Source organism: Chinchilla lanigera, unplaced genomic scaffold (assembly GCF_000276665.1).
Source record: "Chinchilla lanigera isolate Chin_1 unplaced genomic scaffold, ChiLan1.0 scaffold00022, whole genome shotgun sequence".
NCBI lineage: Eukaryota > Metazoa > Chordata > Mammalia > Rodentia > Chinchillidae > Chinchilla > Chinchilla lanigera.
In genome coordinates this window covers 15,268,906-15,286,869 of record NW_004955423.1, presented here as the reverse complement: position 1 = coordinate 15,286,869, position 17,964 = coordinate 15,268,906, and the positions used below count along the sequence as shown (strand labels likewise).

At 39.9% G+C, this 17,964-nt stretch overlaps 2 protein-coding genes across 16 annotated transcripts in view; one reads left to right on the top strand and one right to left on the bottom strand.

Annotated features, from left to right (window-relative positions):
- The window catches only part of Nexn (nexilin (F actin binding protein)), a gene marked incomplete at its 5' end in the record, with an annotated part of 21,129 nt that extends 12,785 nt beyond the window's left edge, over positions 1–8,344 (top strand). For both annotated transcript variants that reach the window (XM_005385190.2, XM_013514423.1), the window contains 4 exon segments: positions 1,421–1,642; positions 6,324–6,509; positions 6,715–7,072; positions 7,159–8,344. In XM_005385190.2, the coding sequence (XP_005385247.2) occupies positions 1,421–1,642; positions 6,324–6,509; positions 6,715–7,072; positions 7,159–7,172 (780 nt within the window).
- Positions 8,242–17,964, bottom strand: part of Fubp1 (far upstream element (FUSE) binding protein 1) — a 32,984-nt gene continuing 23,261 nt past the window's right edge. For 5 of the 14 annotated variants that reach the window (XM_005385191.2, XM_005385193.2, XM_005385192.2 and 2 more), the window contains 4 exons: positions 13,448–13,507; positions 13,220–13,365; positions 10,618–10,664; positions 8,242–9,762 (listed from right to left, as the gene is read on the bottom strand). In XM_005385191.2, the coding sequence (XP_005385248.1) occupies positions 9,732–9,762; positions 10,618–10,664; positions 13,220–13,365; positions 13,448–13,507 (284 nt within the window). In that variant the 3' untranslated portion in view covers positions 8,242–9,731. The other 9 variants (XM_005385195.2, XM_013514425.1, XM_005385200.2 and 6 more) reach the window with 5 other exon arrangements.

Sequence of the window (17,964 nt, the reverse complement as noted above, 5' to 3'; positions counted from 1 at the left end):
TTTATAGCACTTCCTTCCTAGGGGAGCTGCAAGTGAGCAGTGTAATTGTCTGTGAAAACTCTTCTGGGAAAAGGTAGGGATTTGGCAGACTAGAGTTCTAATATTAGCTTGAGTATTAATAGTGATGTTTAAAAGACGACCATAAAGCCAAGGAGAAATCTTGTCTTTTTTTTTTTCCCTTTGGTATCGGGGATCAAACTCAGGACCTTGTACTTGCCAGGCAGGCGCTTGTGCTGCTGCGCTATATCCCCGGCCATGGGAGAAATTTTGGAGATACTCTGTCTCCAGTTATAGATGAAGAAAATCATGCCCAGTGGGTTAAACAGTTAGGTAGGAGGCCACACACACATCATCAAAATCGTAATTCGTACCTTAATATGAGCCTCGTGTTCTCTCAGTTCCATTTCTTTCCCTTCATAAAAATCTTCCTATAATTCCTGGTAAACATTAAACTTGCCAAGCACATTCTCATTTTAGCAGAATATGAAAATGTGAGAGGATTTTAGCCATGCTTCCTCACCAAAAATATTTTATTTTTTAGCTTTTTTTTTTTGGTTTTTCTCTGGTACCGGGAACCGAACTCACGACCTTGCACTTGCCAGGCAGGCACTTTGCCGCTGAGCTAAATCCCCAGCCCCACCAAAAATATTTTAAATGGAGTATTTTCTGGTCCTAAATATGTCGCAGCACTTCTAATTACATTTGGACGTTGTTTAGGGAAGAGATTGTTTAGGCTTTATTTCTGGCTTTGAGTACAACACGCTGCACTTTTTATTGTACAAACCGTCATGTGATCAACCGCAGTCTCAAAGTAACGGAGTGGGAAATTTCAGGCACAAGCAACCCACAAGCTTGTACTGTACGGAACACTGTCCCGTGCGGTGTGACATCATTTCTTGCTGTCTGCCTCCATCCCGCCAGAACATGAGGCCTCCCTTTGTCCAGCGCATCTGCGCTGCACGCACTACCTGCCCGGAGTCGGGTCTGTCATCAGATTGATGTCACAGGGGAGCGGGCCTTGTGTTCAGGTAGCCCGAGTTCTCTCTCCTAATGGCCGCAAAGCGCAAGAGCACCGTGGCTGGTAATTTGGATACACCAGACAGAAGTGGGAAGGGCTTCCTGTAAATGAAAGTTCTCAATTTCATAAGAAAATGGAGGAAAATAAAAGAATCTGTATGCCGGGGTGAATAGGAAAAAACCCAGCACATACGGGATTATCTGTTGGGCATCTTTAAAAATACACGCTGTGGATAAGGAGCGAACGGTGTGATTTGCTGGGAGCCAATATAAATATCTTAATTTCTTGGCTGGGGACTTGGCTCAGCGGCACAGCGCCTGCCTGGCAAGCGTGAGGTTGTGAGTTCGATTCCTGGTACCAGAAAAAAACAAAAAAACAAATAAAAATCTTAATTTCTTGAAGGAAGAGGAAGAGAGCGAGACTTTTGAACTGAGCAGAGAATATGAAGAATTAATCAAATTAAAAAGAAGTGGTTCTATTCAAGCCAAAAACCTAAAAAGCAAATTTGAAAGAATCGGGCAGCTGTCTGAGAGAGAAATACAGAGGAAGATAGAAGAGGAACGGGCGAGGAGGAGAGCAACTGACCTCGAAATCAAAGAGCGAGAGGCAGAGCACTTCCACGAGGTATGCGGCTTTCGCCCTTAACACCGTTACAGGCCAGGGATAGAGAGCTTCGCACAGGGCGGCGGGGATCGCTTTAATCACCGGCACATACAATAGTCAGACGGAAGCGCAATCACAGTGAGACCTGAGGAAACTGAAAGGCTTTCCCGCTCTAGCACTGTCAGAGTGAGACTTACCACGTAACGAGCATCAGGTAGCTCAGGCTAAGCAAGGATGGTTCGAAAATACTGGAGTGTACTTTAGCTGATTCAGTAAAACCAGCGTGTACGCGAGTCTAACTCCACATTATTCCTTCAAACTTCGCATTTTTTTGGTGAGGGCCACAAAGCCCTTCGGGTTTGCTTAGCAGCACAGCAGTAATTCCTGGAAGAGCCCGAATCACAATTCTGGGGACCTCCTCCATGTGTAAAATAACACCTCCTGTGGCGTCTCTTGCCAGTTAAGGAGTACTTGCATGGCTACAAGTATTGGCTTACGTGAGATCTGGACTTTTATTTCCTACCAGAATTGCCTTTGTATAATATTTAACAGCATCTGACCTATATTCTAAAAATGTTTTTATTAAGTCTTCAACTAGCAGGGATGGGAGGTCGGGAGGGCTTTCAGAGACGAGCGGGCGGGAAGAATGCAGACATCATGTGCATGCCACTGGGACCATAAGCAGTTCATTCAGGTAAGCACAGAGTGCAAAGAATAAAAGGTGAACTGGGTGTGGTGGTGCGCGCCTGTAATGTCAGCACTTTGGGAGGCTGAGGCAGGAAGATCAAAAACTCAAGCCCAGCCCCAGCAATTTAGTGACTTAATGAGAACCTACCTTAAAGTAAAACATAAGTGAAGGCAGGGAATGTAGCTGTCAGCCCCCGTACTGGGGAAAAAACACAATCAAAGGTAATAAAGGTGCAAATACAGGTGCCATGATCATGGAAGGTTTCAAGATGCCAGATTTTTAAAGCATGCAGAGGAGCCAGATGTGGTGGCACGTGTCTGCACTCCCAGCACTCTAGGAGGTGGAGGCAGGAAGGACTCTTTTTTGAGTCCAGCCTGGCCAACTTAGCAAGACCCTGTCTCAAAATAAAAACCGGGGTGCGCATGTAGCGTGGTGTCAAGCCCTGTGCTCAAGTACCAGTACTGCAAACAAACACACTGACACTAAAGGTGGTGCCTGATTCGTACATTAAAAATTAAGTCGATTTCCTGTGTGAGATTGCTCTGCACATTGGGATTGCCTCGGTGACTGAATTTGCAACCCCTGCTCATATAGCGCTTAATCTAAAGATGGCTGGGGCCTGCCCGAGCCTGGTCCCAATGGAAACTAGAAATTAACAAAGCGGGGTGAGGTAGAGTTCGTGACTTATGTTGGGACCTAAGTTGTTCTGGGGACAGAGGAGTGAGCCTAACAGGGTATGCTTGAAAACAGTGGTTAGAAGGGCTACACACTGTACTTGAGTGTTACAGGATCAAACTGGATGGAGTCATTATGTGTAGGTGGGATTTTTTTGAGGGTCTTACTCTGTAATTCAGGCTGGCCTTGAAATATGTAGCCCACACTGGCCTCAAATTCGAGGCATCACACCTGGCTAGGTGAGGTGGGCTGAGAAAAAGGCATTTAAGGAGTGTGAAGGCTCACGAACACTGTAAAGAGAGGCCTATGATTGAGGGGACGATGTGTCAGTAGCGGTGGTACATTTTTTCTAGGGAGGGGTCAGCAGGTCCAGAGTATCAGGCAACATAATGGGTGATAGGTCACCAAGTTGCAAAAGTAGGTTGTGGTTGGTTAAGGGCCTAACCCTGCAGGACTATAACCTGGGAAACAATGTTATTCAAAAATTTTAGTAAGACAGAAAAATCTTTATCAAAGTTTCCTGGGATCTTGGTGAACTACAAGACAAGCAAGAAGGTCTGACTTGGGGGCAGGGAGGAAGCTATTAACATTTCGTAAAAGGCTCCTTCTGGGCAGGCAGTTACTGAGGGGCCAAATGTTACACCAAGGGTTTTGGAAAAGCAGATCAACTGTAGAGAAATCAGGTCTGGAGAGGAGTGATGAACAAATTATTTTAGGTAAGGTAAAGGCAGTGTGATGAAACACAGGTCCTGAATTTAGGTCAGAGGCAAGATCATCGATCTTTCTTATTTTTATGAACAGTATCTTAAAGTGGTAGGCGAGCCATATAGAAAGAATTAAGAGTGGAGCTAACTAAAGCCCTGGACCACACCAGTATTTTAGTGGCAGCTGGTACAAGATCAGTAGGGAGGAGTCTTCAGAGATTAAATGCATCACAGAAGATAAAATTCAATTAGCGTGGTTTTTTTGGTTAAAGACTGTGGAAACTCAAGAGCAGTCACACCTATCCCTATGAAGTCGGTAGGTAAGAAACAGCTAAGGTAGCCAAGTGATTTTTTTTTTTTTCCCCAAAAGAAATTTTTGTCTTGAGACAGAGTATGCAGTTCAGGCTGGGATTACAGATGTGTGCCACGTTAGGCTGAGATAGTCCTAAAAAACTGTTAGAATAGTTTTGGTGGAGTACGGTCAACTTCCTGAGTAGGTCCACCCATAAGCACTAATTTGAATCCCTATAGCAATCTCCACTCCACAAGTCTGATCATCTAGATTTAGAAAATAGCATTTAACATGTCTTTGAAATTTTCATTTATTTTTGTCTTTTTGAGACAGGGTCTCGCTGTGCAGTTCAGGCTGGCCTTGAGCTCACTTTGTAGCCCAGGCTGGGCTCAGACTCGCAACGATCCTCCTGCCTCAGCCTCCCAAGTGCTGGGATTACAGGTGTGAGCCAACATGCCCAACTTGAAATATTCCATAATTAAAAAAATTTTTTTAGAAACAGGGTCCTGCTAAGTTTTGAAGTTGCCCAGACTAGGTCTGAATATTGAGATCTTTCTGCCTCAGCCTCATGATGTTGTGTGTGTGTGGTGAGGAGGGCAATTTCAGGCCTGTATCACTTGCCTGGTCTAAAATTTTTATTTTCAGAGTCCGAGTTGTATAGACTGGGCTCCTACGTCCAGTCCTCGTGCCTTAGCTTCCTAGCGTACACTTTAGGCCTGACTCACTCATGTAACTTCCCATAAAAATAATTCCCTTGCAGCGCCTGCAGTGTTCAACCTGTCCCACTTGATTTTTAAGGCCATCAAATCTTTAGCAGTGTTTGACCTCAGTTTAGTCTTCCTAGTAAGGTATCCTCCCCACCGTTACTTGTCCTGTCACCTCAAAGGTAAACGCCTGTCTGCCTTACTGCTCCTGGGCAGGGCTGTCAGTGCCCTATAAACAACGGGCCTCAAGGGCAGCCATTCACTGAGATTTTCCTCCAGAAACACTAACCTCGTTTCTCAGGGCTGCACGGTGACAGGGACACTTAACTGGCTGCTTGCATGCTTTCTCCCAATTAGCTGATGAGGAGTTTTTAAACTCAAGTTTATTTTCTCAGTGCATATTCAAGGCAGCTATATGAGCGTTTCTGAATTTGCAGATTGTTATGCTAAAATCAGAAACTCAAGTTATTAAATGGGATTCTGTCAGAATAGCAGTTATTTATAGCTGAACTAAGCAAAGCATTGTTTCACACATACTTTGGTCTTATCTTCTAAGGATGATGGTAAGTAATAAAACCACTCATCACTCATTAGCGTAAGTGGTCAGGCGTTAGTTTCACCACCTGAACAGCAGTGACAGCCCATTTATGCCTAAGTCCTCAGGCAGCTGTTTGTGCCTGATGTTCTAGGCTTTCCCTACATGAACTAACATTTTTCCAACTTTCTACTCCTTTCACTGCAACACAAATGCAAAACCTCACAGAAATCAAGGTTTTCTTATATAATCAACCTGAACTGTACATCACCATTTCCTATTAGTTGGATCTAACACCCTAAAGCAATTTCTGCACAGTAATGAGAAACAGACACAAAAACCAAAGTACAGGGCTGGGGATTTAGCTCAGCGGCAGTGTTTGCCTGGCAAGCACAAGGTCGTGAGCTCGATTGCCGGTACCGGCGAAAAACAAAACAAAAACCAAGAACACCAAAGTACAAGTAGTTGGGAAACCAAGTCAGCCCACACTACTTTTGAAACATGAACTGTACCCGTTAACCCGTTTCCTATCCTGCGCATTGAGGCCTGGGCTCGCATGTGTTAGGAACACATTCTACCAGGCAACAGCCTCACCCTTTTTATAAACACTTTTTTGAGGGTCTTGCCAAACTGCCCAGACTGGCATCAAACTTGGGATCCTGCCTCAGCTGAGGAGCTGGTATCGCAAGGCTGCACCACACGTGGCTGAAGCTGTTCCTGCCCATACCAACACGAGCCTGCCCTGTTCCCTGCCTCACGCTACCTGATAGTTGGTTCGCTCATCACTCCCTCCCCCATCTCCCCAGGTCCCAGGCACCGCCTTTCACTTCTAGGAGACACATGTAAGAAAGACAAGGAAAACTCACGGAGTAAGAAAGAAGTGAGATTGCTTATATAGCAGGATGAAGTATGGAATCTCCTGTGGAAGAATTTCAGCTGCTAGGCTACACAGTACTATAGCTGCCGCCAGGATCCAGTACTGTCAAAGACAAGTACTGACTTTGTTGGGCAATAGTTACATGGTGTTTGCAAAAATAATTTCTGGGTGCCTGTAGTTCTTGGCTTTCAGGAAACAACTGTTAATCTTGGCCCACTTTCTTGAAGGAGGAAGATGTTGATGTAAAGCCTGCAAAAAAAAGCGAGGCCCCCTTTACTCATAAAGTGGACATGAAAGCTCGATTTGAACGGATGGCTAAGGCGAGAGAAGAGGAGGAGCAGAGGAGAATTGAAGAACAGAAGTTACTAAGAATGCAGTTTGAACAGAAAGAGATCGATGCTGCATTACAGAAGGTACGAGTCCCAGGCTTGCTTACTTCCCATGGATGGTCTTAAAAACCAGTTACACAAAGAATTTTAAATGTTTGAATCGCTCTCAAATCACCATTTTGTGCTTTGTAGTTAATGTTCTTTCGTATCTCCAAAATCCCATTACAAAATCTGTGCTCGGATAACTGATCATTATAAAGCCAACCTGCACACACTTATTTTCATATAGAAAAGAGACGAGGAGGAGGAAGAGGAGGGTAGCATCGTCAACGGCTCCACTGTTGAAGACGAAGAGCAAAGCAGATCAGGAGCGCCCTGGTTCAAGAAGCCGCTCAAAAACACGTCAGTTGTAGACAGTGAGCCAGTCAGGTTTACTGTACAAGTAACGGGGGACCCCAAACCAGAAGTCACGTGGTGGTTTGAAGGAGAGCTGCTGCAGGACGGAGAAGACTATCAGTACATTGACAGGGGGGAAACGTACTGCCTCTACTTACCAGAGACGTTCCCAGAGGACGGAGGAGAGTACATGTGCAAAGCAGTCAATAACAAAGGCTCTGCAGCTAGTACCTGTATTCTTACCATTGAAAGTAAGAACTAAGCAGTCTTTTCATCTTCTACTCCATTTATAACGTGCTTTTGCCTTCAAAAATAATTTCTCTTCTTGTCTTTTTAGCTGACGGCTACTAAGCTTCCTTCTCCTCCCTTGGAACTTTCTCTCCCCTCCAACTTTCTTCCTGCATCCATCTTTTCGGTGGCTGGGCCAGAAAAGGAAACCAGAAGTGCCACTAGCTTGACTTAACTCCTTTTCCTCAGTTTTCAAAACAGAAGCTCATCTAAAGAACACCTTCTTTTCCAAGCAAGCATCAGATGTGTCACCATACTCTGCAGAAGTCAACAAAATGCATCTAAGGGGGATGGAACACTTATTCCATTATTTGAGAGACATAAAAAAAGAGGTGTATTTCCCCCTAATTTTTGTACCAGTTAATTTTTAAAAGTATACATTATTTTGCATGGAAGAATGTCCTTTACAAACTTTTACACCAAAATCACTCTGAAATAGCTAAGGCAATGAAAGTGGAACCTACAAATAAGTGGACTTTTTTTCATAGTAGTACATAATTTTCATCGTGGTAGTTTCAGTTTTTTTTGAAGCAGATATATTAAGGGAAAAGGGTATCATTCTTTTCATGGGAAAGAGCATTGACAGAAACAAACCTAAGTAGGATGTTTAAAGGAAACTGCCAGACAAAACTTCATAGAAGCCAGTGTTCTGAATACTTAACATGTACTTTTCAAATGTATAATACACAAACTTATACAACAAGCTTTTACTGTGATCTTCTCTGAGCAAATTATATTTTAATGAGAAAACTTTGTATTAACAATTCATGCAGGAGAGATTTCCAACATCCCTGAAGGTTTCAAGATCTAAGAGGATGAGACTTAGAAGTAGCACAGCTTTCAATCTAAAATCCTAATCTTTAAGTTTGTAAATAACTAGTTATTCTCTCCTACCAAGTTGTTTTATATTTTAATTTTCTGAAAGACAGTTTTATTTTACAGTGTGAAGCCATGATGTAACTTGTGTATTAAAGGGGGAAAAAACCAGATCTTTCCTCAAAGACTTGTATGATCAAATGCTTATTGATAACTTCATTGTTCCCACAGTGCATAAACCTTTCAGGACAAATATAAGGGAGAAAAACTTTTTACTGGGTATTATATGTATCAAAGACACAAAGTACTCATATAATATTTGTCAATGTACATTTATTTTTTTATTGAGACCATAATGAATACAAAATTACAGCAATCATGTGTCCTTTACATACGTCATTAAAACAAACTCTAAACCACAGTTTGTAAAGTATTCAATTTACCTCAAGTCCAAGCTGCATCTCCCTAAGACACTGTTCCCATCACAGTAGCCATTTTAAGCCAATCTTCTTTTTACACACGGGTAGTTTCTGTAGAGAACACTTTTCTCAGGACGAAAATGCATTGAGCATGCATAAGAAAAGAATATATATATTCTCAAATACATTTAATAGTTTCTTTAGGGATTATTACCAAAGGAAATAAAACCCTGGGATTTGCTTCGTAAAAGCACCAATTAAAAATCCCTCAAAAGTTTATGTTGTGGTAAGAAAAGTCAAGTGACTGATTAAACAAAAAGTAAGGTTATTTTCAGAGTCAAAATTATCTTTAGGTATTGTTAAAATGCATTTTAAAATGAGGCAGCATTTCAGACACAGAACAAAAATAAGACATCCTCACTGATGCTAAACTCTACAGCATTATTCTAGACAAGAGAGAACTTTCCAGAGAGAACTGGTTCTACTGGCAGAGTATTCAAACAAATAAAATGCTAATTCCTTCTCAAAGTACTCTATTTCTACTCAAACTCACCCTTATTAACTACCAAGATGTTTAAGGATGTATTTTACAGTATTAATAAACAACTAGTATCAAATCACTAGTTTTAATTATCACAACCATTTTCATTAATTAAAAAAACAAAACTATACTTTCTCATTTCTAAAAGAAACAAAACAGAAGTATATCACCACACTAAGATGTCTTTTAAAAACTTCAAATTTTTGCTTAAGTGCTAAATCAAAGAAATTAATTTAACTTCAATCTAAACTAAACATTTTTCCCACCACTCCTAAACACACACTGCATTCAAGTTAACTGGCTCACCTTTCCGGCTTTCCGTGTATTTCAAGGTTAAGGTTAGCGCCATTTTAAAAAATGCTCGTTATACCAGTGAAGGCTTATGGTAATGAAAAAATATCGAGATAAAAACAATGCCCAAATACCTATTAGCATTCATCTATATTCTTTTATAAAAATGCAAACTACAACTAATCAAAACTTGACAGACTCTTAAGGATGAAAGAGCCCCTTTGTACTGTCAATTTTAAACACACCTAGCATTGATCATTAAAACACACAAACACATAAATGTGGTGCAGTAAATGTAACGTAAGAAATGTAACAGTTCATGGAACATTAAAGATCAAGTGAATAGCACTTTAAAATGAAAAGTGATCAAAAGCAGGTACATTACACCCTCTACCATATTATGTATGGGAATACATTTCATAGTTCTCAATGATGACTTGCCAATTTTACCTTCTACATGAGCCCTTCTATGGTCCATGCTCATCGGCTCACCAATGGCATACACTCAAAGGATTCCTCTTTATGGGTAACTATCTCAGGACCTGATTTTATGAGCTATGATTTGGTGCTTGCAGCATCTTCAGCACTGTGTGTGAAAATGAAGGCAGTATTTTTGAATATTTTCCTTTGTTGTAGAGATAAGCAGGAATTTTAAAAGGATCAGCACATTTTAGAAATCGAATAAACAAAACTGATAAGATGCTGCTTTAATACATTCATCTTAACTCAAAATATGTACCAGTTAAAATCATCTATAACACACAAACATTTTAAACTGGCAAAAAAGAAAATAAATGCAGCGTCAGTTATTAAATTATTAAAAGTCAGAAAAATATTGGTTGCTACATAGATTATGAAGTTATTTGCTATACAGTTAACATTTCACTGATGCACATGCTTTTTATCAAAACATACTGCCAGTACTCCTATAATTTTTCCTTTTTCAGCATATAACAGAATTATCTAAGAAAAATCGCTGTAAAATTGACCCATAATGTTCTTACTGAATTATTATAGTTAAGAATAAGAAAAAATGAATTATAGCTTTGGAGGGAAAAAAAAAAGTCCTGTCAATCACACAAACCAACTGTGAAGGCTGTTGACGTTTCTGACCAAAGGATTTCCTACATCTTGAAAACTATGTAACTGTCCTTAACTGTAACACTTCAATATTTTTGGGAAAAATACAAAAAGGTTTGGATATAGTTCAGTTATAGCAGCAATCTACTCATTATTTTCTTGCTTTAATTAAAAATAAAATAAAAAAACATCACCCAGAACAACTTAACAGACTTTCCACTAAAATGGTAGCATAAATAACAAAATACATTTTGGGGAAGCAGTAGCAGATTGCTTTTGAGTACACAACCACAAAAACCTCACAGGGACAACATTAATGTACTGAAATATTTATTTATATATGTCCTTAGGTTGTGCTTACCTGGTGCTTTTTGCAGCAGAACCTAAGGTGGAAGGTCTGGGAAGGCACTGTGAAGTATAAATAATTGCACTGTTTGCAATTAATAAAGATTTTAAACCTTAAATGAATCAAAATCAACAGCCTCCGATTTTTGAGTTATGATACTGAATCTAACTGAATTATTTCTTCAGTTTAATTAATAAATGCACCACTGTCCTAAAAGGTCATCTACATAACAGTATCATGCAAAATACTGAACTTGTTTTTTTCAATACCCTACTCTTAAAGATAATAGGTAACTCCTTAACTATTAAACTTCAAACTAGAACTACATACTGAGATCTAAATAAGGGTAAGGGAAGTCCCCCTACGTTACATAAAACAATCAACATTTCAGAATATCTACAAAGAACTGTACTGCTATTTTCCACCCTACAGGTAATTTCGACATTTATGTCCTTGAACATCTTTCCTTTTAAAGTATATTCAAAACAACAAATGGTGCTCCTTACCAATGACAAAACTAATATATTACTTATGAAATGGTGTTACAAGTGCTACACTGCTTATTTGCAAACAGAAAACCACATCTGCCTTAAACATTTCAAGTTTTTCATATTAATATATAAGATACGCATACTTTACACTGAAAAACAATTATTTCAGGAGCACCGTAATACTATTCAACTTTGTTAATGATCAGTTTTCTTTAGCTATAGCTAAAGCATATCAAAAATACTTACCCATTAAGCTCACTTTAAAAAAAATACAGAACTATGTATTATTATTCTATATTACGAAGCAGTTATGGTTTTCCAAGATATCAGCACTGTATTCCAACATAATATTCACACAAAATAGGCATTTGCATTATGTGGAACATTGACAAAAAGATACTGTTGCAGTTCATCCATTTGTCATTCTGATGTACTTACAGTGCAATGCTCCTTGAAGGAACACAATCAAGGATGATACACAGCACAGGCCTCCTCACCCCTACAGAGCTAGTTCTATACTGGCTGGGTCAAACCTGCACTCCAACAGACAATGGCAAGACAGACTGTATTTGCATGTAGTCTAATATATTCATATGCAAGAGCCAACAAATATGCAAAGAGTAAAACAACGGATTTCAACAAAATATCAGAACTTCAGCATGAGTGTTAAAGAGTAATAAAATGATTTCAAGTACATAAAAAAATTAACTTGATTCAATGACTGGACTTGTGCATTTACAAAACAAAGCTTATCTATACTGCAAAAAGGAAAAAATGAAAAAACTTGAACGTTTCCATACCCCAATTATGTTTCAATGGCAGATGCAATGTAGCTATATTTTTTGCATGCTACTCACTTTTCTATCCTACATTTAGAAAGAAACACTGATATTATTATTATTATTATATACATTGAAAGAGTTGCTTTACATGAAAAAAACCTTATTAGACTATTCAAATTCACTATCTGAAAACTGTTTAAAATCAGTTATGCTGAAACAGTCTTGGAAATCAAGTAATTATCAAATTAAAACAGAAAGGTTAACTGTTATAGCAGCAGTACAGGTCTGAAACAGTGGTCATGTATAAAAGGAAATTTCACTGTTAATGCAATGGAAGTATGCCAAAAGATCATTGTACACACATGCAGTTTTAATCAAACAGAAGGAAAAAAATGAAGATATCAGGATTACTTGTGCTGAAATAGCCAAATACAACAAATGGAAAAGTCCTCGAATCTAGCACTATACTGCAAGGGGGAAAAACATGCCAGTGTTTAAAAACTCAGTAATTCATGGGGAAAGCTTATATATTTGTGTATATGTATCTTAATTTATAACTGCTAAGAAATTATGAATCCTTTAGCCACATATCCAACTTACCGACACAGGAGGTTTCATATCATTTATTGTAAAGCACAAAACAGGCATTTTAAAAGTGAAAGTATACATTGAAAAAGTACATTTATATCACAAAGCATTGACCACATAATAGTTGCAAATACATTTGCTGGAATGTGTACATCTACACTAGGTACTAAAAACAAACCAATTTCCATTTCTACACAGAAATATTAACCTCCTATCAGTAGTGATAGATATTTTGTACATTTTCAAAAAAAAAAAAAACACTACTTTAAACCAAAAACAAAATTAAGATCTTCATCAAGTCGTCTGCATCCATATATTTAACAAAGGTTTTTTTCCCCCACACAATGAAGCAAATACTGTATTGTCCACTTCTTATTATTGGCCCTGTGCAGAAGAGATACATAAGAAATACACAAAAAGTTAAAGAAAATCCTTTAAATGGAGCTAATTCAGGAGTGAATCCTTTAAGAAAGAAAAACTGGTTAATATAAATGGTGGTGGCTTCTTGCATGATTTGCAAATCCCTGGGGGGAAGAAAATTTATTTTTAAAATCAAAGGCATTGTAGAAATATTCAGCACTCAGATGCCAGAAAGCATTATTAAAATCAACCCAAACAACACACCACAATATTTCATTTAGTTATACTTTGCCAGATGAAAATTTAAAAGGTGAACATATTCCCAAACACACAACAGTAAACATGCAGGAGACACGACTAGAGTAAAAAACCAACAGATCAGCAAGTGCGTTATACCTGAGGTGCTGGCGGGTGCTGCGGCATTCCCTGTGGGCTTGTCTGGGCATAGTAGGCCGCCTGCTGTCTATAGTACTCAGCCCAGGCTGCACTGTAATCGGGCTGCCCACCAGGGGGAGCACCAGTGGGCGCAGGGACCGCTTGACCTTTGAGAAAAAACAGAACAACTTTGTTGCTGTAACCACAGTTAAAAGCCCCAAAGAATCTCATTTCTAATAAAAACAATACCTTGCTTCTTGTAATATTCCTCCCAAGCTTTTGAATAATCTTGTGTCTGCCCTGGTTGACCTAAAAAAAACCCCCTACATTTTAATACAGTATTTTATCCACTCAAAGTACAGGTCATGACAAAAGCACAGAGGATCACAACTGTTGTCTACCTGAAACACTCATTTGTGTTATAAAACTACCCTAACTTTAAAAAAAAAAAAAAACAAAAAAAAAGTTTTTTTGGCCTTATGCAGATTATAAATTTGAGTTCTGGAATTCACTATTACCAAAATCAGAACTGTGGCAAAGTCCACACAGGTGTAAAGGAAAGATTCAGGCACAATCCTCAATTCAGTTCCAGTTAGTGAAGTCTCACTGTTCCAATGAATCTAAAAGTGCTCCACGTAGACGTAGACGTAGACGTAGTCTGTAAACTTTCAGACGGTGCCCTGGCAGGGAAGCGCAGAAGGCAAACGATGGGAGCAAACCCTTTATATACCACCGCTCTTACCCTGCAAACCCTCAACAGAACTACAAAAGAACCTCTACGAAAAGCAAACAGAAACATCAAAGGGTGGTGAGTGAAGACTTGATGTGTTTTAAACCACAACACAATTCTATCTGACATAAAGAACAAGGTCAATGAAACACAAAACTCAGCTTTCACGAGATCTTTTTCTAGGCAAGTTTCTTTTCCTACACTGTGAGACAATGAAGAGATACAACCACCAAATACAATACGGAACACTAAACGAGCTCTGAATTAAAACAGACCTTTACACAAATAATTACACAATAAGACATTTTCCAGACACGTGGGAATATTTAAACCTAGTCTCTGTGTTGACAGTATTTAGTTATTCAGAAAAAACTGTCTGCAACTTACTTTGTAATGCAGTTCATGCACAAAAGACTTACGGCTAACTTTTAAAAAATGGTGAAGCTCAGTGTTTGCTTTTCTATTCGTCCAATTTTTTTTTTTTTTTTTTTTTTGGTACTGGGAATAGAACTCACAACCTCATGCTTGCCAGGCAGGTGCTGTGCCACTGAGCTATATTCCCGGCCAATTCGTCCAATTTTTGAAGGCATAAAAAAATCGAGGAGAGAAGAAAATATGTGCCTTTTTACTTAGTTCCTTTCCATAAAAGCCTGCCTCTATGGCCTAATTAAACACAGAAAACCAGAGCACAGAGCACATACTGGAAGCTATTTCTGTGCTTACTTGCCAACAAGGTAACTCTGTAACTTCAGAAAGCAGTCTATCACCATTAGAAAAATGGTCACAGAATTCAAGCAACTGAGCGGATGAAAAATTTAAATTTATGACTATTAACTTTTAAAAACTTTTATGGGGACAACATAGAGCAAACTTTCATATACCAAAGAAACCTCGTATTTTTCTTCCAAAAAAGTAACTCTTCTCAATGAGGAAGTGAGTTGAACATTTTGATCCTACGAGGAGATACAATTCAAGCAAACCTGAAACACGTTTCAGCAGGTGGAAAACCCACACACAGAGCAGTAGCTCACAGAGCCGCTTACAGCCTGCGAGCTAGTTAAGAAAGAGCACTCCCCGCCTCAGAGGAGTGACGGGAAATGAGCACTCGTTTCAGAGGCGCAGTAACAACACAGCACGAGACGGTGGAACAGGCACGCGAAGACTCATCAGACTCCATGTTCCTGAAACACACATCACCCCACATCCAAATACGCCCCCTGAAGGCTGCGGTCAACACGCTCTATCTCCAAGGAAAACAAACCCGGGAGTAAGTAGCCAGCATACGCTGTCCAATCTTAAAGGAAAACTCATTCCAAAAGACAGCCTCTAATAAACGGCCCTGGGGAAACCGGCTACCTACATGCTCAAGATTGAAACTAGATTCCCCTCTCACCCTCTAAGAAGAAATCAAATCAAAACACACCAAAGACCTAGATACAAGAATCACCTCCTCAAGAGGCAACCTGAATAAAGATATTTCCCGAAAGTACAAATGGGCAAGGATTAAGTGAAAATTTATTCAACATCTTAAGCCATTAGGGAGATGTAAATCAAAACTACTTTCAGAAACAGTATTTTACTACAAAAAGGGGAAGAAATGTCATTTACCAGAAAGAGGATGGAACTAGAGACCGTTATGGTATGCGAAATAAGCCAGAGTCAGAAAACACTCGTATTTTCTCTTATGAGAAGACAGACACACAGACTGAACGACCGACCAACCCCAGGAAACCAGGAGGCAGACTTATAGAGAGGGAGGTGGGAGGGGAGAGAGGGTAACGGGATTTAAAACAATCAGGATACGTGAAATGAAATCACCTCCTGGGGAGACTCCCCGAAGAACTAAAGAGAGCACACTGCAGTGACAGCTAGATAAATACTGCTACTTCAACAGCACAAGTCACAGTAGCTACGCTGTGCAAGGAGCCTAGATGCTGTCAGCAGACGAACAGAGAGAGAACACGCTGCACATGCTCACGGCGTAACGGCACGCAGCCGCAGAGGACACCATTCACCTGCAGGATGACAGAGCAACCTGGACACCATCGCGTTCAGTCAGAGAAGCCGGATGCACAAAGTCAAACATCGCACTTTTTTTCTTACATGAGAAACCAAATGATTGAATGAGTCAAATGTAGAAGGGAGAAAAAGAGATTAATGTTTTAAAAATAATCAAAATGGCAGATGTACGCATCCGTTTCCCAAACCCAGCCTCAGCGTTCTGTACGACCACCGTGCACTGAGCTGAGAAAACCATTCACCCTGCCACGCTCACTCCGCTTTTCCAACTCTAACGGCCCAGTGCGACTGTTTTCCTACTCGAAGCAGAGACGTCTTCCTGCTTAGCCCGCCCGAGCCCTGGCTCTCAGCCTCTGCACGCTCCGGCCCTTCCAGGCACGAGTGTATCTCGATGTCACTCTTTCCTCGAATTACTGATCCATCTTTTCTTTTTCTGGGGGTGGGGTGGGGTGGGGTCGGGGAAATGTTGAATCCCAGACCTTGTACTGAGCTACAACCTCAACTCTTTCTAAAATTCTGAGACATGGTTTTGCTAGGTTACCCAGGCTGGCACTGAACCTGCGATCCTCCTGCTTTGGCCTCCTGCGTAGCTAGTATTACAAGCCATGCATCTCACACCTGGCTACTTACTGTTCTCAGGCCAGAACTGAGACCACACTGCAATGGAACATTATCTACTGTTCACACATAGCTTACCGATGTGGACAGTTTCATTTTAATTTTACCCAACAGATAAAAGACCTGCCCTAGAGTTCACCCCTAACGTTCTACTACAGCCACTCTGACCTGCATGTACTGTACACTTAACTTTCTGCATACGCCCACACCTTCCCTCCACCACCCTCATTCTCACTTCTTTCATAAAGACCTTCCTGAAGTCAAATGTCTCCCCAAATGGCTTCACTTACCCTCCTCCAAACAGGAACTACCTCTCTTTACTTTGAAACTTTGTTCTCTTGCAGATGTCTGACAGTAAAGTTCTTTTCATTCTAGCTTTAAAAGCACCCACTTCCAGGGAACTGCAATTCCTTATAAGATTTAAAATTTCCTTAACTATTTAGAATCCTACTGATCTATAAGTATTTCTCAAGAGGGGCATGGTGGTGCATGTCTGTCATCCCAGTACTCAGGAGGCTGAGGCAGGAGGATCACCGTTTGAGTCTGAATTGAGTAAATGGTGAGTTCAAGGCCAGACTGGAATCTGGACTACATAGTAAGTAGTAAGACCTTGTCTCAAAAAAAAAAAAAAAAAATTCCTGAGGAAATTTATAACTCTTTCAGTAGAGGCTTATTCACTAGTACACAATCACACATTTACAGTCCACTAATGGAATTTCTGTTAGTACTAGGAAAAGCTGAATTGCAATTTAAAAGCTCTGCCAGCTAAACCTTACATCCAATGGTAAGCTATATATAAAATGCCGATCATGCCTACACTGGATAGGGAATTAAGAATCAGGAAATCTGGAGTCCTATGAAATCCTAAACAGGCCACTGGAAAGGGTAAGCTGGTCTGAAAAGAGACTCTGAATCTCCCAATTTTATTACTCCTTTTTTTTCCTCCCATTTAAGACACCTGAAAAATGAACTGTATTAGTTTCATGCTTTAAGGTCTCTTATTTGTGGTTCTCCCAAAAAGGTCCCAAGGACAAATAACATACCTAGAAAAAATTATAGTAGTTAAGCAAACTGCAAAAAGAACTTTTATAGGAAAAAAAGTGTAGCTATCACACTACAAAATATGTTCATTAAATACCTAACAAAAATGATCTCATTATTTTCTTAAGATTTATATGTAAGAGAAAACTGCCAACTCAGTCCACTTCACTCAGAAAACTAACAGGTGATCACTGTGGTACTACAGACAGGAAAGATAGTGGAGGACAATCTTCAGTCAAACACAGATATTTATTTCCACATTATCTCTTCCATAAAGGATCTTAAGACATTAAACAAGGACTTCAGATTAGGATTTTAGAGACTAGCTGGCAGGGGAAAGAGCTGCAAAGAAAAAAGC